Here is a 24,653-nt window from a genome sequence, read left to right on the forward strand (position 1 = left end):
AATAGGCAAGCAGCCAGGGCCGAGGCGGTGACCACCTCCAGGACGATGTCATTTCCCCTCTGCCATCACCTTGGGGTTGGTACTCCAATCTTCCTTTTGGAGCGCAGCCAGCTGGGGCTCAGAGAGGTGCTGTGATTTACCCAAGGTCACACAGCTAAAGAGAATCTGACCCAGGATTCAAATTTGGTTTTTTGACTTCAGAGTGCAATCCATCCCACACCAGTTTGTGTGTGGGGGGCGGTGGGGGGGGGGTCAAAGAGGGGTGTGGGGTGTCTGCAGGAGCATGGTCTCTCTTCAGTACTGCTGGAATGAGTGGCTGTGGATTGATGGCAGTGGCGAGGGCATCCCTGGCTGGGGGCATGGCCTGTACCTTGGCGAGGAGGTCAGAGTGCAGTGGTTGGGGCTGGGAGCAGGGCAGCCTGGGTAGGCTGTGGGGAGCCCCCAGGCACCCATTTGACCAGTGGATAAGTGGGGTTTTAGCTCCCCAGGAAAAGGGGGAGCTAAAACACATCGGGGGACCTGGGTCCTCCCACATATGTGTCTCCCAGCATCACTGGGAACCAGCAGGGCAGGTAACACCACAGTTTACAGATATGGAGCTGATTCTAGAAGTACTTACACCGCCAGACACGCAGAGCCTCCTAACTCCTGGCTTAGGCTCTGTCCCAACTCCAGGCTCTGTTGGTTTCTGGGGGTTTCTGCCATGTGGGAGCTGCATTCTGAGACCTGAGCACGTGGTGGGGATTGACATTTGATGGTCCCTTTAGGGCACTGGCTTTTTCCTAGTGGAAAACCTAATGCCAAGCGGGGACAGCTCTGCAGGGCCTGGGGCCTGGACGTGTCTGCAGCTGGGCCTCTGCCACTCAACTATGACCTCAGGCGGGATCAGCCCTGGGGCCCCCAGAAGCCCTGGTCAGGTTGGGAGGGCCTGGGGCCCAGCCTCTGGGAGGCAGGCCGGGTAAGCCCTGGGGGAGTCTCAGTCCTGTGGGCTGGAGGGCTGGGAGGAATGGATCAAAAGGTCTGAGTGCTGCTCATGACAGGTGGAGGCATTTATGGTTTGAGGAGAGGCTCAATTGTGGCCCCCAGATGGACCCCCGGGGGGCCCCAGTGAAGGTTCTGGGAGATCAGCCGCTCTCTCTGCCTTTCCCCTGCTGCTCTGGGAGCCCCTGAGGCCGGGTGCGATGTCAGGCCTGTCTCTGGAGCCCAGGGCCCACCTCCTAGGGGGTACTGGGAGGAGGGGGCCTTTCGGGGTGGCTGAGCACAAGCCCACAGGATAATAGAAATCATGGTTTGAGAGTTCAGGGTGGGTTTTGGAATCACACAGGGACAGGTGGACGGACGTTGGTCACAAAACTAGCAGGAAGGTTGGCCTGGGGCTGGGCTGGGAGCTTCTTCCCTGAGATTGGGTGGGCAGGTAGCCTAGGTATTTAGTAAGCAGGGCGCTGCCGCCCCCTAGTGGTCATCCTGGAGAAGAGACGCTGCTCTGGGCTGGCCGCTCTGGGGATGGGGGTCACCTGCCTCCTCCTCAGGGCGCTGCCCCAGGGCGCTGCCCCCCCCCGAGACCACCACCACCAAGTGTGTTTTCTGGCTATGGACTTTCTTCTGTGAGCCACACTTGGAGGAAGAGCTGAGGTGGGGGGAGATCTGTCCTTCTTCCCTCCCTCCTGTTCTTTCACTTATGATTCGTATTTATTACGCACCTACTGTGTGCCTGGACTGTGGTTTCCTCCCCACTCCGGAGCCAGTCCGGATGCTCAGGATGAGGGAGTGACCCCGTGTGTGGTAGAGAGGGCGCCAGGCCAGGAGTCGTCTCAGCCACGGGCTGGAGGTGTGAGTCCACGGGCTTCTGTCTCCTGCCTGTACCTCAAGGAGTTCGGGCTAGAAGATTCCTTGGGTCCACCCAGGTTTTTCATTCTGTGAGTGCAGTCCTTGCAGGCTCTGTGCCCGGGCAGGCTGTTTAAGCTCTCCAAGCCTGTTTCCTTATCTCTAGGGTGGGCATGGAGCAGCTCTGCCGCTGTTGGACGAGGGTGAAATGAAGGCATCTTCTCACCGCTGGGCTGTGTAGCAAGCACCAGTCAGGGCTCGGGGGTCTGGGTTTGCACTCTCTCCCCCCGTGCAGTCATCAACAAGCGTTTTCTGAGCACCTACTAGGCGCAGGGCGTGCTAGATGCACGTGGAGCTGAGGAAGAGTGTTACTGTTTTTAATATTAGAAGTTACAGCCTGTTTTGTAGACTGTGGGGGATGGTCTGGTACAGACAGGGGGAGAAGTCTGCGGTATAGGAGGGTGGGGGGATTGAAAGAGCAGGGTCCTCCAGTGGGGTGGTTTGGCTCCTGGTGGTTCATCCTCTCTCTACAGGTGGACGGGAAGCTGTGGGGCTGGTGGGGAGGGGTTCATCACTGACCTCTTCAGTGCTCTCTGTGGAGGATGAGACAGGGAATGGGGGAGCGGAGGGCTGCAGAGAGACGGAGGGCGGAAGGACCGGAAAGGGGTGCTCCCCACTTAGAGATCTTCCTGAGGTTTGGGGGTCCCACATTTGCAGGTGAGAACAGAAGCCGGTGCTGCGTGCATGGGGGCTGCTGCGTGTTTACACACGTGTGTGTATCTCCAGGCAGGTCTTTCTGGGATGTAGGTGCCACTGGGCTTTGGCCTGGGTTTCAGTGAGGTCAGGGGTGTGCTGGGAGGGGGTAGTGAGGGTGCTGGGGTGAGGGATGGGTATGGTGCTGGCCCTGGGACCCCAGCTGGGTAAGGAAGGTGGAGCCGGGGCGGAGGCAGGAAAAAGGGTGGACTGGAGGTCTCCATGAGGCCATCGGAGAGCTTGTGGTCCTGGCAAGTCTGGAGCCTCTCCAGGCCTCAGTAACTTTACATGTATTGCCCTGAGGCTGAAATGCATCTCAAAAGTGTCACAGTAAACCATTACATTTTAATGATTCTCTGTCTCCTTCGCTCCGGCCAGAGAGCCAGGTCATGCCGTCTGTGCTGTTGTAGGATTCTGTGCTGGCTCTGTACTTCCTGAGGATCTGGAGAGGTGGGCGTGTGCAGGGCTTCTCCCACCCCAACCCTGTCCCGCCCCTCCGGCTTACTGCCTCTGCGGTCCCCTCTGTCAGGAGTGGCTCCAAAAGACAGCAGGTCAGAGACAAACATTAGTGCACAAATGCCCAGCCCTCCCCGTGGGAGACGCCCCTCTAGTCTGGGTTCCCCTTCAGCCCAGCAGTTCTGTTTCATCTCTTGCTGATTCAGTGGCTGTCCTCTGATTCCCTCGCACTGAGGCTGCGAGACGGGATGGTGCTTGCTCTCTGTCAGGGAAGCTGGATGATAAACCCATAATCAAATAAATATAGAGAATGATGGAACTTAGAATCCGTGCTAAGAAGCAGTATGCGACGTGACAGAGTGGTGGGCGGGTGTCTTCTGAGAGGGTGATCAGGGAGGGTGGGGTTACTAAGCTGAGGCCTGAAGGGATGAGCTGGCTGGCGAGGGAGCAAGAGCAAAGGCCCTGAGGTTGGGGGAGGGAGTGGGTGTGTCTCAGAGTGGAAAGCGGCTGGTGTGGCAAACATGGGGTGGACAGGCCAGATCACTGGGGATTTGAGGTCAAGTTGAAGAGGTTAGATTTTATCCTTGAACCTGGGACGCCATTGAAACATAATCTAATGGATACGCATCTGCTGTGTGGAGAAGGGTTTGGAGCGAGAGTGGAGGTTGGGGACCAGGTCTGGACCAGAGCTAGTGGTGATGGCCAAGATGGAGATAGAGGCAGGTGCATAAAAATATATTTCATCTTTGATGGATTGAGGGTCATTTGGTTAAAAGGCATTAGTTGATGTGGAAAGATGTTCATGGTCTATTGCTTTCTGAAAAAAGCAGATTACAAATATGTATATATATGCATATTATAAGCCCGTGATAAATGCATAGAAATAAGTTCAGAGGGGTCTTCACCAGCCAGTAATTACCCCAGGTAGTGGAGGTAGTTTGAATTTTGTTCTTTTGGCTTATTTGTATTTTCTGGATTGTTTGAATGGCAAAAAAGGAATACTGAGAGCTGGGTTTTGCAGTGGTGATACAATGCTGCCCCTTGCGTGTCCCCCCACCACTCCCAGGAGTACGAAGAGCGCCTGGCCCGGCTGCAGGCCGACTATGAGGCAGAGCAGGAGTCCAGGGCCCGGCTGGAGGAGGACATCACTGCCATGCGCAACTCGTATGATGTGAGGCTGTCCACGCTGGAGGAGAACCTGCGAAAGGAGACAGGTAGGCGCCCCCCTTGCCCCGCAGCTGTCAGGAGGGAGGCCAGCCTGCTCTCCTCCTTACCCGAATAACTGTTGTTAGAGTGCATTCCATGCACCAGGCTCAGCTCTATTTACTCCTCACAGCAGCCCAGCAAGGCAGGCACTACAGTTATCCTCATTTTATAGATGAGCACAGAGAGGGTAAGTAACTTGCCCATGGTCACACAGCTAGTAAAGTGGAGCCAGGATTTGAACCCAGGCAGTCTGACCCCAGAGCCAGCATTCTTACCCACAGCACTGTACCTGAGGCCTTGGCCACAGGCTGGGCCCCCGCCCAAGGCTGCCTTAGAGTTATGATATATCACCCATGTAAGTCCCTTCTCCCAGTTTCTGCATTTTCTACCATCTCCTTTCACTTTTGAGCCCATTCGTTACCAAAGCAACCACACCCCAAAGTAAGCATTCAATCATTAGCAAAAACTTTTACCTTCCTGGAAATCTTTGTCTTCTGTTTGACATTCTAGAATGTTCCACCTCATCACTATTTTTTAAACCCCTGTGCTGCCAGGCATCCCAGACTTCCTAGTACTCACTCAAATATTATAAAATCCATCGTGTAATGAGGACCATATTGGTCCCCTCACTGGTGCCGTTTATTGGGCATTGCTGTTCGCCAGGGACTGGCTGGGGGCTTCCCCTGAACTCCCTCAGTGACTCAGGATTCACTGCACCCTCACGTTGCAGGTGTGCAGACCCAGATCAGAGAAATTCAGGCCACAAGCTAGGGAGTGGTTGTCCTCTTTCAGCAAAGGGGACTGCAGGGCTCTCTCAGGGAAGCCCAGGACATGTGACGAAGAAGTGGGTGGGATGTAAAGGAGGTGGTCTAATGACCGTGAGCTGGGAGCAGGAGGCCTGCACGACCATCATCCCATCCCAGCTGGCAGAGAGCTGCCCCTCTTGGTGTAGACCCAGAGGAAGAGGGAAGGGGAAATTCTAGCACTTTCTATCCTTCAGAATGTTCCCTGCAGCCCAGTTTGAATAGCAGGCCTCTGAGGGGTTTTATTTGATCATGCTAAAATTCATCCACGGCATTCATTTAAGTTCCAGGCTCATGCATATCCTGTGGACAAGAGCCCTGAGCTGGTCACCCCAGCGTGGGCCTCTCAGGGTCTTAGGTGTGAAATCTGATGATGGGGAGCTCTTGCCTTGGGCACAGAAATATATTTTTATGCACCTGCCTCTCCTGTGCGAATCCAGCTATCCTGCAGGGCAGTCAGTTTATGTATTAAGAGCAGTCCCAAGGCAGGGTGATAAGAGCCTGACATCTAATGGGTGGGAGGTCAGAGAATGGAGAAATCATGGAGCTGATCAGGGAAGACTTCCTGGGAGAGGTGGAAGGAGGCAGGGCTTGAGTTCTGATGGGCAGAGGGGCAGAGATGGGAAGCCAGTACTGGGGGGCTTGGGAGACTCTGTTCTTAGGCTGGTCTCTGGAGATGGTGGGCTTGGGGCCAGCTTGCAGGGAAGGGTCCCCCCATTCTAACCTGTGAAAAGCTAAAGGCAGGTCTCCACTGACAGAGGCTGTCCTGAAGGCAGAAGTCCTCTACAAGGCTGAGGTCATGTCCAGGGCTGAGTTTGCCAGCAGCTCTGAGTACTCACCTGCTCTCCAGTGTGAGACGGCTGTGAAACCCGAGATCTACTCCATGCCTGACGCTCTGCCCAGTGAGGATGTCTTCAAGGCGGAGGTTTCTCCCAGGTTTGAGGAACTGCCCAAGGTGGAGACCCAAGTTTCTTTTGGGTCTGATGAGTCTTCCATGCTCAACGAAACCTCCATCTCTGTGGCCTTCCCTGGGCCCAGGGAGCCCTCCAGCCTGGGGTTCTCCGTGGCCGAGGTGGAGGCCCAGAGTGGATACTTTCTGGATGAGGATGTCAGCCAGGAGGCCACGGAGCCCCTGTTGGAGGAGGAGCCCTTCCTCCAGGAAGAGGAGCCCCAGCTGCTGGCCCTGGAGCTGTTACCAGGCCTGCACGACCCGTTTGCTGAAGTGGAAGCCAAGCTGGCCAGGCTCTCCTCCACGGTGGCTGGGGTGGATGTGCCCCACGCGGACGTACCCAAGGTCAGCACGCAGGTAGCTGATGTCATGCAGGATCCATGCAGGAATTTAGGGGGCAGAGCTCGGCTGGGGCACAGAGGTCACTGGGCATGCGCAGACATCTAACCTCTGCCGCTCCAGCGTTGCCGGCACCATCTCTGCGGTGGCTCTGGCGTGGTGGTGGCTCAGGTATTCAGGGATCTGGGGAAGAGAAGCTCTGTCTAATGCTCTGTAAATCAGTAGGAACATTAGGATCGAGATCCCAGGTGATGCCAGGTGGGCACCTGTTCTGCTGAGGGAGGAACATCTGCTTGGGAAATTTGCTGGTTGCCATGGTTACACTGCACCCCAGGCCTGAAAGAGCTAGAGGCAGCCTTGGTCAATCCTCCTGCTCTCAAAGGGGGGTCTGTGCGAATCCAGCTACCTCTCGGGGACCACCCAGGGGTCCTGAGATGCTGCTCTTCCTCCATCCTGGCCCTTTGTCCAATGCCTTCTCTCTTTTCACCTCTTCTTTTATGTTTAAAATTCTTTTTTCTCTTTTCTCCCTTTTGTTCCTTTCCATTCCTGTGTGTGAGGTTGTGTGGGTATAAAGAGCACAGGCCTTTGAATCAGACAGACCTGGGCTCAGATCCCAGCTGTCCCACTCACTCGCTGGTGTAACCTTGGCCAGTCACCTTTATTGGCCTCTGTCTCCTTGTCTATAAAATGGGGATTCTGATGTGGGTTACACATGAACTCACGCGGGTAACACCTCTGGAACATAGCAGGTGCTCAGAACGTGTGGGTCTCTCCTCTCTCCCCCATTTCCTCTCTCTTCTGTCCACCCCCCCTTATCTCCTCCCCCCTTCTTCCAGCCCCTCTCTCCCCAGTGACTGGCAGCGGGGGGGAGGTGGGGTGGGTGAGCAGTGTGGGGAGTTGAAGGGGAGGGCGGGGCGGGGCAGCAGATGATGATTCTGGCTCAATCATCCCTCTTCCCCACTTCCTGCTTCCTATTCTCCTGCCAGCGCCCGTCCCTGACAGATCTGCTGGAGCCCGGTGACCTCAGGCCTGAAGCTGAGGCAGCTGACGACCCTCTGCCCAGGACTGTGAGTCCGCCCCCCCACCCTCCTCCAGGCCCTCCATGTGGTGGGGATAGTTCCAGGGGCGTGGTTCTTCCTGTGACACTCCCACTAGCCTCCTCCCTCTATGGCCTCAGTTTTCTCCCCCAGAAAACAAGGACAATGACCCCAGTTCTCCCCCTGGCTTATCAGAGACTGCAAAGCAGCGTCCAAATCAAAGGAGCTGTCACACTTCTTTTTATTGATGTGTTAATGAGAGGCCACTGTTCTACAGTGAGTTTCAAGCTTGCCTCTGCCATGGAACCCTTGTCCAAAGCAGAGTCCTGGAGTGTGTGGTGGACAAGGGCTGCGGGGCAGGGGCTGGGAGCCCCTGAGGCGCTGTCAGGGAACTCCCGCCGCAGTGGGGGACCCATTTTGGGCCCTGCTGCTCTCAGACCCCCTTTTTTTCTTCTCTTCTGTTTCAGAAAGTACAACCAGTCAAGGGGAGTGGAAGGAAACCTTTAAATCTACCCACATTCATGGAGAGAGAAAGCGATCTGCCGGCCTCTGGACCTGATTACTGGGTAGGAGCCGGCAGGCACTGAAGGTTCTCAGGAGATGGTAGATGGAGAGGTCTGGGGCACCCTGGCTATCAGGTGGCATGGAGCTGGGTCCCAAGCAGGAAGGAAGGGACCATTGGGGGGGGGGTGCTGGTGGAAATGGTGGCAGCGAGAGCTTGATTGGGCACATTTTTGTGGAAATGGTGTCCCCGAGCCAGAAGTGAGCTGTCCCAGACAGCCAGGGGCCAGGATGCCCCGTCTAGGATTGAGGCCGCTGTGAGCTTCCATCCAGGACTTGGCCTCCTGCCTCCATCTTGGTTTCTCTTTGTGCTCAAGGAGGTTGACCTGGGCCCGGAAGTGACCGAGGAGGTGGTGTTGGCAGCAGAGCCTGGTGCAGGGGCCGAGGCTGAGGCTCAGGTGGCCTTGGAGGCTCAGCCTCAGTCCCTGCTGGCCATGACAAGTGCAAGAAGGGACAGTGTGGGCGTGGAGGTGGCAGTGCTGACAGATGACCTCCTGCCCATCATGGACCAGCAGCAGGTGCTTGCCCGGTAAGCTCCTGAGCCTGGGGCCAGTGGGTGTTGGGACCCGGTGTTGGGGCTGGAGGGAGCTATGTCCTGGGCCCAGGGGTGGAGGTGTCCATAGATTCTTCCTGAGCCCTACCCAGCTCTCCTGATGTGGCTGAGGTGGCCCTGATCCTCTCCAGAGGTGGGGATGGTGCTCAAGTCCTCCAGGCAGGCAGGGTTCTGCTCACGAAGCTGCCTGGGTGCCCCCAGTTCCCATCCCCGCCCGGAGGTGCCAACTAGGGAGCAGCTGCTCCAGGAGGAAGGAAAGGGACTGTCCCCGCCTTGTTTTTGTGGGGCCTGGCCTGCAGGTTTCAGGAGCCCAGGGCAGGTGATGCAGGCTTTCCCTAGGTCCCAGCTGAGCCTCGGGTGCCCTCCTGATGGATGACATGTTCCCCCTAAGGCTAAGCCACCCCAAACACCGCCTGTGGCTGCCTGGGGAGCTGAGCTTTCCTCACTTGCTGTGCAGTTTTGTGCAAGTCACTTAACATCTCTGAGCCTTGGTTCTCACCTCTGTAGATGTGATTAGAGTCAGGCCCACTTCCATGACAGAGTTAGCCCCATGGCCTAGGGTTCAGCTCCTTTCTGGTCCCACAGTCCACGGTTCAGACATTAACTGAGCAAATGCTACATGCTGGACACCAGGATGCAAGCATGAATGGATGTCGCCTTGGCCTCCAAGGGGCTCTCGGTCCAGGGGGAGCCAGGTACACGAGACCTGGGGAGGCAGGTTCTGGAGCAGTTAGACGTGAACTAGCTGTGCAGTTGACTCCCCGGATTCTCGTCCGCCTCCCCCACTTCCCAGCTCCACCACCTGGACCAAAGTTAACCTCTCTGTGCCTTAGCTTCCCACCCAAACAGTGGGTGATAGAGTTCCAGCTCGAGAAGCTTGTTGTGAGGGTCAAATGAGACGATGCCTGCAGAGGTGGCAGCTCGGCGTTCGGCGCACAGAAAACACCCAGCGCATGTGACAGTTTTCAGGGTGTGGTCTGAGGTGTGGTCAGGGAAGGCTTCTCAGAAGAGGGGACACCTAAGTAAGGTTTACACCACAGATGCCTCAGGGTGGCATTCGAGGTACAAGGCGCACACAGCCAAGCTGGCCCAAAGGTGCAGAGGGCAGAAACAGTCTGGGTGTCTGGAGAAGCAGCAGCCCCGAGTTAAAGCTGGGATGAGTTAGGGGTGGTGGGGTGCAGGGGGAGATTCCAGGGAAGCCCCATGTGCCCCTGGGGCTGGGGCTTCCTTCTGATGGGGACCCTAGAAGGGTATTTTTTTTACTGAAGTCTAGTTAATTTACAGCGTTGTATTAGTTTCTGGCGTACAGCATAGTGACTCAGTTATAACCCAGGAAGGATTTTAAGTACAGCAGTGACTTGAACACGGCTCCCCTGTTACCTGGGTGCCGTCGAGCTCAGAGCCAAGCCTGAAGCAAGTCTAGGCTGGACTGCTGGGTTTGCATGGCCCTGTCTTTCCCTCAAGCGTGATCTCCTATCCTGTTACCAACCCCTGTAACGCCTGTGGTTATACGCCCCTTACATCCCTCTGGGAAGAGGCAGAATCTAAAACACTTTTGTGGTGCTTTATTGGACAGTGGGGAGCTCCACATGAGCCTTTCTTTGTCGTTATTTAAAACGTGTACCTTCAGAAGGTTAAACTCTAAACATTTGGGAGCATTTTAGGCATAAATATTTAAAAAACACACTGTGCATGTCCCTGACTGAGCATTATGCACTGACTGTACTGAGCATGCTCCACAACCCAGGGTTACTCTGATCCCTCAGGTTGTCCGGAGCACAGCTGGGAGCCTGCTCTGCTTCGCAGCCATCAGCACCGGGAGGCGGGTGAACTGGGAGGCGGGTGGCGAGTCGCAGGTGGCTCAGCGCTTGGTCCAGAGGGAGACTCCCGCCCTCCCCTTCCTGGGGGCAGAACCACTGGGGCAGCTGGGTGTACAGGCCTGGGGTCAGGTAGATCTGGTAGGAACCCTGGGTCTGACCCGGAGTCGGTGGCTTCGCCTGTCTGGGCCTCAGTTTACGTCTCTGTGAAGTGTGGTTGTTGGAGGGAGTGGGTGACATTAGGCTGGACAGCCTGTGCTCAGTGATCGGCAGGCTTTGTCACGTTTGCTTTCTCCTCCGATTCCGCAGCTTGCAGCTGTTGGAGCAGCAGGTGGTCGGGGGGGAGCAGGCCAAGAACAAGGACCTGAAGGAGCAGCACAGGCGGCGAAAGCGGTATGCGGATGAGCGCAAGAAGCAGCTGGTGGCAGCCCTGCAGAACTCGGACGAGGACAGCGGGGACTGGATACTGCTCAACGTCTATGACTCCATCCAGGAGGAAGTGAGGGCCAAGAGCAAGCTGCTGGAGAAGATGCAGAAGAAGGTGAGGCCCGGGGCTTAGGCCCCGCCCCTCCAGCCCCGCCCCGGCACGCAGGCAGCGCTGGGCGGGGATTCATCCCTGATCTAGACACCTTGTGTATTCAGCGCCTACTGTGGGCCCGGACCTGTGCTGGAAGAAGTCCCGGTGACAGGTGCTTCTCTGCTGTCGTGGAGCTCACGGTCCAGGGGGAGTGTGCGTATGTCTAAGTAATAACACAGCAGAGAAACAAGCAGGAAACTGTCACGGAGGGATGGCTCAATGAAGAGACTAGGGATGGAGGCGGCTTTGTTTTCGTTTTTTTCACTTTTACCGAAATACAAATGCACAGATCACAAATGCACAACTGAATTTATTTTCACAAAGTGAGTGCCTTATGCCGCCAGCACCCAGATGTGCCTGGGGCCACGTTAGATAGGGGGACAGGGCCATTCTCGTGGAGGCGGTTACTTCTCAGGTGGGACCTGAAGGTTAAGAAAGAGCAGGCGTGTGATGACCTGAGGGAGGAGCGTTCTGGGCTGAGAGACCGGCCAGTGCCTGGAACGAGGTTCATAGTTCCAGGAACAGAAAGGCGACTATGTGGCTGAGCATGGAGAGTGAGGGCAAGAGGAATGAGGTTCTGCCACCTGTGACAGTCACTTAGATGTCCTTTGGAACGTCCTCTAGATGATCTGGGCCTCATAATGTCTCCCATGACCACCTGCAGGGTTCCCCCCTCCTCATCCCCACCCAACACTGGTTACCAAGGGATCTTGTGAAAGCATAAAGCGGATACTTTTTCCTCTTTAAACTTCTTTAGTTTTAATTTTTTGGGGGCTATTTTCATGCCTTCCCTTAATACCCTTTGTTATATTTTTAATTGAATTAATTCTTTTTTGGATTTCTTGTAATTTAGTCTATGTACCTGTTAAAAAATTCCTTCCTGATTTTCTGCTAATGTCCCATTTCACATCTTCATTTTGCCCATTTCCATTTTGTGATTTTTAGATTTCTGATTTGAAAATTTCATATCAATGAATACTTGTTTAAGGAAATTTTATTCATGGTGGGGTATTGGGTTACATTTTAAATCTAGTTCTGTGTGCTTGTGTTTTAGGGGGAATTTTCTTCTGCTGAAATGCTTTGGTTTTCATTTTCTGTTTCTTAGAGTAGCTTTGATCAGATACATCTGCTTTCTTCTGTTTATTTCGTAATCTCCTGTTTTTTCTGCACTCTCAGTAACAATTGAATGCAGAGATTATTGAAGATGGAGGGAACAAAAAGTGCCCACCAAACTCAGATAGCTTGAGACTAAAAAACGGATCAGGCAGCTCCATGTAACCAATGGATCAGTTTATTACAGGGTAACCTACTCACAGGGTAAGATCGGGCAGACAGGAATCCCCAAGCATTAGCAGCTGCACTCTGCAGCACTGAGAGGCCATTGGGACAGTTCTGTGGTTAACCTAGAGGTCGGGGTACGTGCTTGGAAACAAGAAGTACATTCCTAAGTCAAGATTTATGAAAGAGTAACTAGTCTTGTGGGCCCTGGGACTACGTCAGCAGAGGTCTTTGTCATTGTTTGGAGACTAATGTAGCATAGAGGCCACCTGGACCTAATGATCATTAAACAGTGTTCATTAACTACAGAGCCCTTGACGACAGAGTAGAGATTTGCTACACAGTACAGCCCTAGGTAGGGTCAGTGGAAGGACAGGAGGAACTGAATGGGCCCAAGATGGCGTCAGTTATGCTAACAGCCAGACAGAGGTAAAGGTTTGGGGTGGCTTACTAGGTTTTTACTCAATAGCACACTCTTCTGACCATACAGCTTTAAATAGAGCTCTTCATACATTTCTTATCACAGCTATAGCAAATTACCACACATTTAGTTGCTTAAAACAGCACCAATTACACAGTTCTATAGGTCAAGTTCTAGGTATAGTGAGGCTGGTTCCTCTGCTTAGGATTCCACGAGACTGAAATGAAGGTGTTGGTAGGGCTGCATTTCTTTCTGGAGGTCCTAGGGGAGAATCCGTTTCCAGGTTGTTGATAGAATTTAATCCTCTGTGGTTGTAGGACTGACATTCCTATGTTCCTACTGGCCGGTAGGCTGGGCTGAGGATGGTTTTATTTTTCCTCCTTGTCGTTCTATATGACTTTCTGAGGATCTCTCTGGAGAGATTCAGATTTAGGTAGCTACCATTATCTTCAGGTACCCAGAACTCTGTGTGTATTTTTAAATATAAGTTAATGTGTGGGTGTGTGTACACATCCCCCTCACCTACACATACATATCCTCCCCCTTCTTGTATAAATGTAGTTACTATACAAACTTTCCTCCACATAGCTTTTTTTCACATAACGATATATCCCGAGAATCACTCCATAGCAGTATCTGAAAATAGTTCTGATTCCTTTCTACTGCTACATGGTCCTCACTGTTTATTCAGTCAGTCCTCTCCTGATGGACATTTGGGTTGTTTCCAATCTTCTACAATAGAGATCTCTAGTGAATAGTCTGTATACTATTTTTTATTTTGGTAGGTTTCTTTGGAATCAGTTCCTCCAACTGGGATTGCTGGGACAAAGAGTAAATACATATGTGATTTTGCTGGATATTGCCAACTTCCCTGCATGGGGACTGTATCTCTGCATTTCTGCTAGCATGCATGTGTGTTTTCTCACAGCCTCACCAACAGAGTAGACTGAAAAATTGGTTTTTTTTTGCTATTCTGATAGATGAGAAGTAGTATCCCAGTGTAGTTTAAAAAATTTTTTAAAATTGAGATATAATTGACATATAGCATGATGTTGATTTCAGTATACAACGTAATGATTTGGTATTTATACTTACTGCCAAATGATCGCCACAATAAGTCTAGTTAACGTGTATCACCTTGCGTAGTTAATGGTTTTTTCCTTGTGATAAGAACTTTTAAGATCTACTCTCTTAGCAGTTTTCAAATATACAACACAGTGTTATTAACTATAGTCCCCATGCTGTATATTACATTCCCAGAACTTATTTATTATATAGTTCAGTGTAGTTTTAATTTATGTGTTTCATATTGTGGGCAAGATTGAATATTTTTTCATATGTTTTAGGGACATTTGCAGGTTTTATTCTCTAAACTGTGTTCACATATTATGTCCACTTTTTGATGAGGGTGGTGGTTCTTTTTCTTCTCTGCTTATAGTTCATTATAGGAGAAGTATTATAATTTATATTATAAATATTAACTCTTGGTCTGTGATATAAGTTGGAAATTTTTTTTCTAGTTTGTCTTTTTTATGATGCTTTATGGCATCTTTCCCATACAAAAATCCAAAAAAATTATTTTGTCCAATTGATCAACTTTATTATTGCATATAGATCTTGAATCGTAGTTGGACATGTTCACTTGTGTTTTCTTCTAGAATGTGTGTGGGTTTGTTTCTACATTTAAATCTCTGATCCACTTGGAATTTATCCTGGTACACGTGTGAGGAGCTGATTCAGTGTTATCTTTTGTACCATTTTTTTGAAAAGTCCATTTATACTGACTTCAGTGCTGCTTTTATTGTATGCTAAATTTCTGTATGCACTTAGATATAATTCTGGATTTTCTATTCATTTCTCTTACTCTGTCTATTCAAGTACGAGTGCCAGCCACTTTGTTTAAAATTCAGAGGATTTATAACTTGTTTTATAATCTCAGAGGGATAATCCTCTCTCTGTGATTTTCTTTTTCAGGTTTTTCCTAGATATTCTTTCTTGTTTGTTTTTTTTCCAAATTAACTTGATAGACAATTGGACAAGCTCAAAAGAAAAAGAAAAAAATGGATGGAATTTGGGGGGGAATTATATTTATAAGTTAGCTCGGGAGTACTGATTATCTTTATGAAGTTGAATAATCTGGTCCAGGAACATCCATTGTACATCTTTATATTAGCTCAAATTAATTTTTGTGTCACTTAGAGGAGTATTTTATAAATTTCCTTATAGAGGTTTTGGACATATCTTAATTAATTTAAAAATATTTTAAAATACTTTTTAAAAAATAGGTAAAAAATTTTTAAAAAATCATTATGAAGTAGAAGAGAATACTTCTTAACTCTTTCTATGGGGCAGTAACACCTGATACCAAAATCAGATAAAGTCATAAGAAAACTATAGACCAATATTAATTATGAATATAGACACAAAATGCTCTATAAAATACCAGCAAACCAAATCTAACAATATATAAAAAAGATTATACAGCATGCTGGAGTGGGATTTATCCCAAGAATGCAAGGTTGGTTTAGCATCCCAAAATATCAACTAGTGTATTACATAATATAAAGGACAAAACCCACATGATCATCTTAATTGATGTAGAAAAAGCATCTGATGGAGTTCAAAACCTGTCATGATAAAGACACTCAACAAACTAAGAATGGGAGGGAACTTCTTCAGTCTGATAAAGGGCATGAAAAACTCACAGCTAACGTCATACTTAATAGTGAAAGACTGAATGCTTTTCCCTTAAGATCAGAAACAATAAAAGGGTGTTTACTCTCACCACTTCTAGTCAACATTGGACTGGTGGTTGTAGCAAGAGCAGTTAGGCAAAAAAATGAAATAAAAGGCATCTAGATTGGCAAAGAATAGGTAAAACTGTCTCTAGTTGCAGGTGACATGATCTTTATATATGGAAAGTCCTAAGGAATCCACTAAAAAAACCCTACTGGAATCAATGAACAAGTTCAGCAGTGTTGCAGGGTATAAGATCAACAAGCAAACAGCAATTGTATTTCTATACACTTGCAATGAACAATCTGCAAATAAAATTAAGAAAACAATTTATAACACATCAAAAAGAATAAAATATTTAGGGATAAATTTAACAAAAGGAATATAAAACATATTCAAAATTAAGAATACCTAAGTAAATGGAAAGACATCCCATATTCATGGATTGGAAGACTTAATATTGGTAAGATGGCAGTACTCCTCAAGTTGATCTACAGATTTCAAGATAATCACTATCAAAGTCCCAGCTGGTGTCTTTGAAGAAATTGACAAGCTGATCCTAAAGTTCACATGGAAATTCAAGGGACTCAAAATAGCCAAAATAATCTTGAAAAGAACATAATTGGAGGACTCATAGTTCCTGATTTCAGAATTTACTACAATGTCACAGTAATCAAGACTGTGTGGTTCTGGTGTAAAGACAGACATGTAGATCAATAGGATGGGACTGGGGATCCAGAAATAAACCCTCACATTTACAGTTGATTTTCAACAAAGTGCCAAGATGATTCAATGGAGACAGGACAGTCTTGTCTTTTTTTTTTTTTTCTTTTTTTTAATTAGGACAGTCTTTTCAACAAATGGTGCTGGGATAACTCTAGATACCCACATGCCAAAAAATGACGTTGCACTACAACCTCACGTTGTATACAAAAATTAACTCAAAGTGGGTCAAAATCCTAAATTAAGAGCTAAAACTATAAAACTTTTAGAGGAAAACACAAGTTTAAATATTTATTACCTTGAAGTAGGCGATGCTTTCTTAGGCATGACACCAAAAACATAAACAACAAAGAAATAAAAGAAATTGGATTTAATCAAAATTAAAACTTTCGTGCTTCAAATACTATCAAAAATGAAAAGACAAGGTGGGGCAGATATAGCTCAAGTGATAGAATGCATGCCTAGCATGCACGAGACCCTGGGTTCAATCCATAGTGCCTCCATCAAAAAAATAATTAAATAGATAAATCTAATTACCTCCACCCCCCAAAAAACAAAAACAAAATCAAAATGAAACAATAGCCCACAGAATGAGAGAAAATATTTTCAAATCATATAAAATGATAAGGTGCTTATATCTAGAAAATATAAAGAAAACTTACAACTCAAGAATAAAAACAATCCAGTTTTAAAATGGGTAAAGGATCTGAGCAGCCATTTCTCCAAAGAAGATATATACAAATCACCAGTAAACACATGAAAAGAAGCTCAACATCACTAGCCCTTAGGGAAATGCAAATCAAACCACAGTGAGATACCATCTCCCACCCACCGGGACAGCTGTAATAGGAGAGACAGAGAATAACAAATGTTGGTGGGGGTGTGGAGAAATTGGAGCCCTCATATTACTGCTTGTGGGTCTGTAAAATGGTGTGGTAGCTTTGGAAAATAGTCCAGTTAAACATAGTATGACTCAGCAGTTACACTCAAGAGAAATGAGAACATGCACACACAAAAACTGTACACTGATGGTCATAGTAGCGTTATTCATTATAGCCACAAGTGGAAACAATCATGAATGAAAAAACGATATACTGATAAATCCACATAATGGGATATTATTTGGCAAGAAAAGGAAAGAAGTACTGATACGTTCTGCAACATGAATGGACCTTGAAAACTCCATGTTAAGTGAAAGAAGCCAGACACAAAAGACCACATACTGTATGATTACATTTATAAGAAATGTCCAGAGTAAGCAAATCTGTAAGGACAGAAAGTAGATTGGTGATTCACAACTCTGAATATGCAAAAAGCCACTGGACTGTAGACTTTAAGTGGAAGAATTAGATGACGTGAATTATATCCCACTAAAGCTGTTACAAAGATCATTGTGAATGATTACAAGTGTACAGAACTATATAGCTTGTTACCATGACTGTGTCTACTCTCCAGCTCCACACATGGAGCAGAATTAAGTTAGGTGAAGCTCCTGTGTACCCTCTCCTCCCTGATGGCTCCCTGCCCACCTGTGTCCTGCCAAGTATCCTCTTTTCTCGGTTACACATGATTATCATTCCCACGAATTTAAAATATCCTTCTTTTGTTTTCAGCTTCGGGCAGCAGAAGTGGAGATCAAAGATCTGCAGTCGGAGTTTGAGCTAGAGAAGATCGATTACTTGGCCACCATCCGTCGGCAGGAACGTGACTTTATGCTCTTCCAGCAGCTCTTGGAGCAGGTGCAGCCCTTGATTCGCCGGGACTGTAACTATAGCAACCTGGAGAAGATAAGGCGCGAGTCCTGCTGGGATGAGGATAATGGCTTCTGGAAGATCCCCGAGCCCATCATCATCAAAACCAGCCTCCCAGTAGGTCAGGAGCTTTGGTGTCCTCTTGGCTGTCCCTGCCCTTCCCCACAGTGTGCCCTCCTGCCTTCTGATGAAGCCATGGGCCTCTCCCAGCTGGCTGTGGGTGCAGCAGACATGTGACCTTGGGTACCCAAACTGTTGGGGACCTAAGGGTCAAACAGATGTGGGTTGGAATTCTGGCTGCACCATTCCCTGTGTGAGCTCTTTGGGACTCAGTGTCCTCATCTGTGAAATGGAGATTAATAACAGCACCTTCCTTAAAAATTGCTGGGTGGCTTACATGTACAACCCTTAGAGCCATGCCTGGCACATTTTAAGTGCCAGGCACATTTTATATCATGATCACCATTGTCATTATTTCATCCTACAATAAGCCAGTGAAGGAAAAAGATTACTGCACCCATTTTACATATGAGGACTCTCAGAGAGTGTAAGTGACTTATCTAAAATCTCAGTCATAGCAGTGTGTTGTGGGCCAGGGTAGAAATGAGCTGTAGTTTCAGGCCTTCTGCTTTTGCCACTGACCTCCTGTATGACTTTATGATGGTCACTGTCCCTTTCTGGGCTTTGGTCCCCTGATCCTCATGAAGAAGGGATTGGATAAGATGATCTTGAAGGCCCTCCACCTGCACTGAGCCTCAGAATAGGTCAGACTCGCAGTGGGTCTTCACCAGCCACACGCTGGCTCTGCCCATTCAGGGAGCAGCAGGCGCCCACATCCCACAGTGGCCCCCACTGGCCCTCCCCCTGGCCAGAGACTCCCCGAGCACCTACATCTCTGACGACTGTGGATGGCACTGGCACCATCCCTGCTGAAACTCCAGCCGCTCCAGTTCCTGCAAAGTGCAGGCAGCAGCCTTTCTGCCGACGGGAAGCAGGGAAATGGCTTCTTTTGTCTGAGCGCTTCTGCTGTTTGTTTCCCAAAGCCATCGCTTTGCTTGTGTTGGGAGGTGTTCTCCCCTGGCTCTGAGTCTGAGCCTGGCCTGACCCCCTGCTCTAGGGGAGAGCACCCACCCACACCCCCGGCCCTGTCCCTCTGGCCCTCGTTCCTGGCAGCAGTGACCTCAGCTTCTGTTTTCTCATAGCAGTTTCAACAGGGCCACAGAACAGACCAGCCCTCAAAACCTCTGCAGTGAACACGGGTGAACCAGGCATGGTAAGGTTTCCGGGCGAGCGGGCAGAGAGTCGGGAGCCGTGGTGGGGCGGGCTTGGCCCCCAAGTGCAGTGGGTCAGCACTGTCGTAGGGACTGGACTCTACCTCCATCCACCTAAGGATTAAAGCAGAGGGCGGAGCCTGGATCCTTTCTGTGTAACTCCGTTAGCACCCAGACCCTCCACCGACTCTGCCCCTCATTCAGAGGCACTTACAGTTGGTTATAGAGACCAGAGGGAAAGCAGAGTTTCCATAAACAGGCATTGGGATTCTAAAGTCACTTTATTTCATATTTCCTTTATTTTGTATTACAACAAATATATACACTTAAAGCAGAGGTCAGCAAACTTTTCTCTAAAGGACCAAACAGTAAATATTTTAGGGTTTGGGGGCCCTCTGGTTTCTGACACAACTTCTCAACTCTGCCATCATAGCACAGACCAGCCAGACACAATATGTAAATGAATGAGCACAGCTGTGTTCCGATAAAACTTTATAAGAACGGTCGGTGGGCTGGATTTGGCCCGTAAGCTGTAATTTGCTGATCCCTGCCTTAAACCATTATAGATATTTTGGAAAACCTACATAGAACATACCTTGCAGTCATGATAAGGCCACTCACAGGTTAATGAATTCCAGCCAAGTATTTCTGCCTGAGCAACTCAGGCTGGTCTTCAGCTGACTGGCTGCTTTTGATAGCTTTATTTAAAAAAAAGAAAGAAAGAAAGAAAGTTGTTCCTAAAAAAAAGACACTTTTAACCTGGAACCACAAATGGGTTATATTAGAATGCTTTTAGCTCCAAATGATGGATACTTACCCATAAGCAAAATAGGGAATTCACTGGTTCATGTTAAGTGCAACAGTTTCATGCATGACTGGATCTAGGGGGTCAAACAGTCAGGGTTCTGTGTGTTTTTCACTTCTTGGTTCTGATTCCCTTGGAATCCTAGCTTTGGAGTCAAGCAGGTTTTCGCCATGTGGCAGGAAGGATGGCTGCTAGCAATTGGAGATCCAATAGGAAGAGAGACCTGGTCTCTTAGAGCATCCTTAAACCAATGCTTGCAGAAAGATTCTGATTGGCTCTGCCTGGATCATGGGCCTACTCTTGGACCAACGACTATATCCAAAAGATGTAGTTTTGTGACTGATCCAGTCTGGGTCACATGTCCAGCTGTGTAGCAAGGAGACGGGCCGGTGGGAGTGGTGGTATTAGGGCGCTATGAGTGATCACCCCACCAGGACCATGTCAAGCAGGAAAAGGGTAGTTTCCTGAAAGAAGAGATTCAGGTTGAAGAAGACAGTCCACTAAAGCAGTGAAAAATAATAGTCCTTGGTGATAAAAAGGTTGGAACTCCAGTTCTAATGATCATAAATGGGCCCATGAGCCACGTACTGTATTATTACCTAATCCTATGAATATACTGTGATGGGTTTGGGGTGTTTAGTATTGTCCCGGCCTCTGTTGGAGCTGGCAGGATACCTTGTTTTGAGCTTTTCAGGAGGAACAAGGCACTTCCCATCCCAAGGAAGGTGGAGGTAGGGGTCAGGGGGAGTGTGTGTAGGCTTGGCTGGAGACTGACTCTCCTACCCTGAACTGCCTGGATCCCACCCCAGGAGTCCGGGCTCTAAAGTCAGGTACACCAATGTGGGCAGTGAGGCTCAGGGCAGCCCCATCACTCAGGCCTGCAGAGGCTGCTGAGCCCTGCATAAGGCCCAGAAACTGCACAAACAAGGGGTGTGACCCATGAGGATTTGGAATCCCAGCAGGAAGAAGACCGTTACAAGCTGATGCTCAGTCGGAGTGACAGTGAAAATATTGCCAGTAACTACTTCCGGTCCAAGCGGGCCAGTCAGATCCTCAGCACGGATCCCATGAAGAGCCTCAGTGAGTGCCCTGCCCACCTCCTGTCCTCTAGCCCTCTGGCAACTGGGATGGATTTGGAGTCACACAGGCCTGGGTCAGAAACCCCTTTTCCTCTCTGAGCCTCAGTTTCCTCAGCTGTAAACTGAGGGGCATAGACCTCCGTCTCAGGACCAGGTGAGATGAGCTGGAGAAATGGCTCAGCCCAGGGCCTGGCGCACAGGACGCTGTGGAGCAGGTGCTCAGTACACAGCCTCCCCTTTCCTCTACCCCTCTGTCTCCTGGGGGAGAGGTGCTGAGTCGGATTCCTCTGTCTCCCCTGACACACAGTAGGCCCTCAGCACACGGCTCAGGCCCCGGCACAGGGTACTCACCAGCTTCCTCAGATGCCAGTATTATAACGTTCTCCCACTGAGCCAAGGGTGGGCTGGGGCGGAGGGCAAAAAGGACAACAAAAGCAAAACATGCTTTTACAAGCGAGAATCAAAAAAAATCACTTTGGTGGAGGGAGGGTATAGCTCAGTGGTAGATGTGTGCCTAGCAGGCCCTGGGTTCAATCTGAAGTATCTCCATTTAAATAAACAAACAAACCTAATCACCACCCCTGCAAAAAAGAAAAATCATTTTGTTATTCTGCTTTTAAAACTAAAATCAAAGACCACAGAGTTTTCAATAAAATATCAATAAAAAGCAAATCTCAGTTCTCTATTGACGTTATTTGAGAGACAGAGTGGGTGGAGTTGAGGAATAAGGAGCGAAAAGCGGGGCAGGAAAGAAACTAACATCAGCTGAGTACTTGGTGTTGTGCCCAGTGTTGCAGATGAGGAAACCGAGGCTCAGAGATGAGGAGCGGCTCCTCAGGGTTACACTTCCAGGAAGTGGCGGAGCTGGGCTTTGAACCCAGGCTTGTCTGGTTTGAGATCCCAGACTGCTTCAGCCTGAGACTCTCAAACTCCACGCTCCCAGCCCAGACCCTTTGGACACAGATGGAGCGCTGGGTCTGAGGCCTCAGCCAGAGCGGCTTCTCAGAGCGTGGGGTCCCCGCTGCAGGACCAGGGCCCCTGGCTGGGTGAGGGGTGGGCCAGACTCTCCACCCCTCCACCCCCCATGGAGTCTCTTCTCTCCATCACCTGCCCTCCTGGCTCACCAGCGCTCCGCTCCTCTTCTCCACAGCACATCACAGCTCGCCACCAGGCCTCAGCTCCCCGCTCAGCAACCACTCTGCCATCCCGCCCATCCAGGCCCCTGAAATGCCCCAGCCTCGGCCCTTCCGCCTTGAGTCTCTTGACATCCCCTTCACCAAGGCCAAGCGTAAGAAAAGCAAAAGCAGCTTTGGCAGCGAGCCTCTGTGAACACACTGCCTGCTGCCACCCTGCCTTCAGGCTTCCGTGAGATGGCCAGGCCCTCACAGCCCCAGCCAGGCCTCCTCCCACCTGCCCCCTGTGGTGATCAGGGCGCCCCAAGGGTTCCCTTCCCTGCTTCCCAGAGAGCCTACTCTGCCTGGGGCTTGAGCCCCCTTGGAGGCTGGACCATCCTTGGAGAGACCCGCTCAGGCTCTCCGCCCGCATCAGTGTCTCCATCCGCTCACCTGCTACAGAGCCGTCTGTGCCCACCAGTGTTGTTTTGTGCCCCGCCGGGCTCAGAAACCTTAGCTCTGCCTCAGGGCCTCCACCAGCAGCCCGACAGCTTGGGCAGCAACTTCCACATGGATCAAGCTCAACGTCTCGGCGACTGAAAATCGTGCCTCCGTCCAGTTGGCCCCACTTGGTGGGGAAGCGTGGTGGGACAGGCACAGGAGGAATCCTAGAGCAGCTAGTCTGCGGCCCAGAGGAGGCCACTCCACATTAAGCTGCCCCAATAAACTGCCTTTTACTAATGAAGTACTCTGGTCCTCTGACTGCGTCACTGGGGCCCCTCACTGCCACGGTCGAGCCTTCATGTGGAAGCTCTTTCTGGAGCAGGGGTTCTTACCTGCGTGCAGGCTCCCGGGTTCCTGCAACTCCCTGCAATTGTGAGTACAAGTGCATTTTTTTCTGGGGAGAGCACCCGAACTATCGCTAGATTCTTGAAGGATCTGTGACCCAGGAAAGCAGAGTCCTTATTTTGGAAAAGAGAGGCCACATCTTGCTGAGGTCCAGAGAAGACCCAGGTCTTGACAGTCCACAGGGGCTGTCCTGGAACCGGGTGTCCTAACATGGCCAGAAATTAATCCAGGCCTCCCCAGCTGCCTAAGACATACTCATCCCTTTGTCCATTGTACCCCAGGCCTGCCCTGTGGAGGGAACCATGATCTGAGGGAAAAGACTTGGCCTTTGGTGCTGTCCTGAGCCTTTCACTCTGAGCCTCATCTGTAAAATGGGAATGACACCAACACAGGGCTATTGTGAAGGATAAATGAGATAGTGTGTCAAGTGCCTGGTGCATAGCAGGTTGGTCCCCCTCAGTAATTTTGTATTAATTACTGTGGTACCTGCCACAAGCCACGTGCCTGGGCCAAGGAACTCACGGTCTGTAGAAGCTGAGGTGGAGGGTGCTTAGGTAACTTCAGGGATCATCTAAGGGATGCAGGCTGTAGTGCATACTTTTGAGTGAGAGGACACAAGATCAGGTCTTTGTGATGAACAAAGTACCCCTGTGAAGGGAGTGGCATCAGATGGGGCTACGATAAAGGATGAAGATCCTAGGGGCTTAAGATGTGAGTGTGGGCAGAGGGAGGATTCCTGGTGGAGGGAGCTGTGTGAACAAAGGCTCAGGGTATGTTAAAGGTAGGAGACTGTTCCATGGAAGCTCTGAACAGGGACTAAGAGGAGGATGAGGCTGTCAAGATGAATTTAGGTGGCGACCTGAGTGAAAAGCCTTTGCGTGCCTCTGAGCTGTGGCAGACTGCTAAGCTACTGGTTGGCAGCATTAGGTCTGAGCTAGAGGTGGACTGATGTGGTATTGTATGCAGGAGGGCAAGAGGCTGGGCTTCCGGTAGGGAGTTAGGGGTGAGAGATGTGCAGCCAGTGGGGATGGAGATAGAATCAGTTAAGGAGATGCATAGAAGGAGGTTCTGACTTTTGCCCCCACGTTCTTGGCTTGGTAGGCAAGTATAAAAGGTCAGAAGAGAACGGCCACCTTCTCTCTCCAGTTACCCCCACCATTTGCCCCAGGATTGTGGCTGGGACCAGAGAAGAGTTAAAGTCTTGGAGGGTAGCTTTAACTTAGACTCGTGGTGTGACTGAGGCAGGTCTGAGGTGAGCTGGTGGCCCCTGTGTCAGTTTAGAAGGGGTGGGGCCAGCAGTACAGAGTGGAGGCTCAGCCTGGCTCTGCACTATGCGCTTCAAAACCCGCCCTAGTCTTCCCAAGAGCCCAGGCTGTTACAAAGGCACACAGGTAAGTAGGAAAGCTGGGCTTAGCTATTTTTATTGCCAGCCTAGGAGAATGGCCTGGAGACAAGTGAAATGCCAAGGTAACAGGGCTAATGGGTGACGGACCTTGGAAATGAACCCAGCTAGAGTTTCTGACTGGTAGGTCAGTCCGCCACCCATCCACACTGCTTCCGGCGTGGGCCACCAGGCTGCGCAGGACAAGTCCGTGCCAAGACCCTGGGCAGGACAAAGTGCCCGCTCGTCACTGAACTTTTTCCAACCACTTCTTCCCTGGAGATCGTTGGGGTGGGGCCTGGTTTCTAGTCCCGACTCTGTCCTGGGTCAGTGAAGACCGAGAAGCTGCCCCCGGGTGGCTCCACCGCCGCC

At 50.1% G+C, this 24,653-nt stretch overlaps 1 protein-coding gene and 1 long non-coding RNA gene across 15 annotated transcripts in view; one reads left to right on the forward strand and one right to left on the reverse strand.

Annotated features, from left to right (window-relative positions):
- Positions 1-22,796, forward strand: part of KIF17 (kinesin family member 17) — a 40,679-nt gene extending 17,883 nt beyond the window's left edge. For 3 of the 14 annotated variants that reach the window (XM_072975214.1, XM_072975223.1, XM_072975224.1), the window contains 11 exons: positions 4,100-4,247; positions 5,801-6,348; positions 7,317-7,397; positions 7,563-7,643; positions 7,835-7,933; positions 8,246-8,457; positions 10,608-10,839; positions 17,647-17,905; positions 18,987-19,057; positions 20,820-20,940; positions 22,090-22,796. In XM_072975214.1, the coding sequence (XP_072831315.1) occupies positions 4,100-4,247; positions 5,801-6,348; positions 7,317-7,397; positions 7,563-7,643; positions 7,835-7,933; positions 8,246-8,457; positions 10,608-10,839; positions 17,647-17,905; positions 18,987-19,057; positions 20,820-20,940; positions 22,090-22,268 (2,031 nt within the window). In that variant the 3' untranslated portion in view covers positions 22,269-22,796. The remainder of the gene's footprint in view (positions 1-4,099; positions 4,248-5,800; positions 6,349-7,316; positions 7,398-7,562; positions 7,644-7,834; positions 7,934-8,245; positions 8,458-10,607; positions 10,840-17,646; positions 17,906-18,986; positions 19,058-20,819; positions 20,941-22,089) is intronic. The other 11 variants (XM_072975220.1, XR_012079444.1, XR_012079446.1 and 8 more) reach the window with 11 other exon arrangements.
- LOC140700778 (uncharacterized) lies at positions 19,039-22,965 on the reverse strand. Its single transcript, XR_012079448.1, has 4 exons — positions 22,888-22,965; positions 19,873-20,324; positions 19,651-19,753; positions 19,039-19,169 (listed from the first exon to the last, which is right to left on the reverse strand). It is a non-coding gene; the product is annotated as an uncharacterized lncRNA (long non-coding RNA).
- Positions 22,966-24,653: the final 1,688 nt, after the last annotated feature.

This window comes from Vicugna pacos, chromosome 13, assembly GCF_048564905.1.
Source record: "Vicugna pacos chromosome 13, VicPac4, whole genome shotgun sequence".
Classification (NCBI taxonomy): Eukaryota; Metazoa; Chordata; class Mammalia; order Artiodactyla; family Camelidae; genus Vicugna; species Vicugna pacos.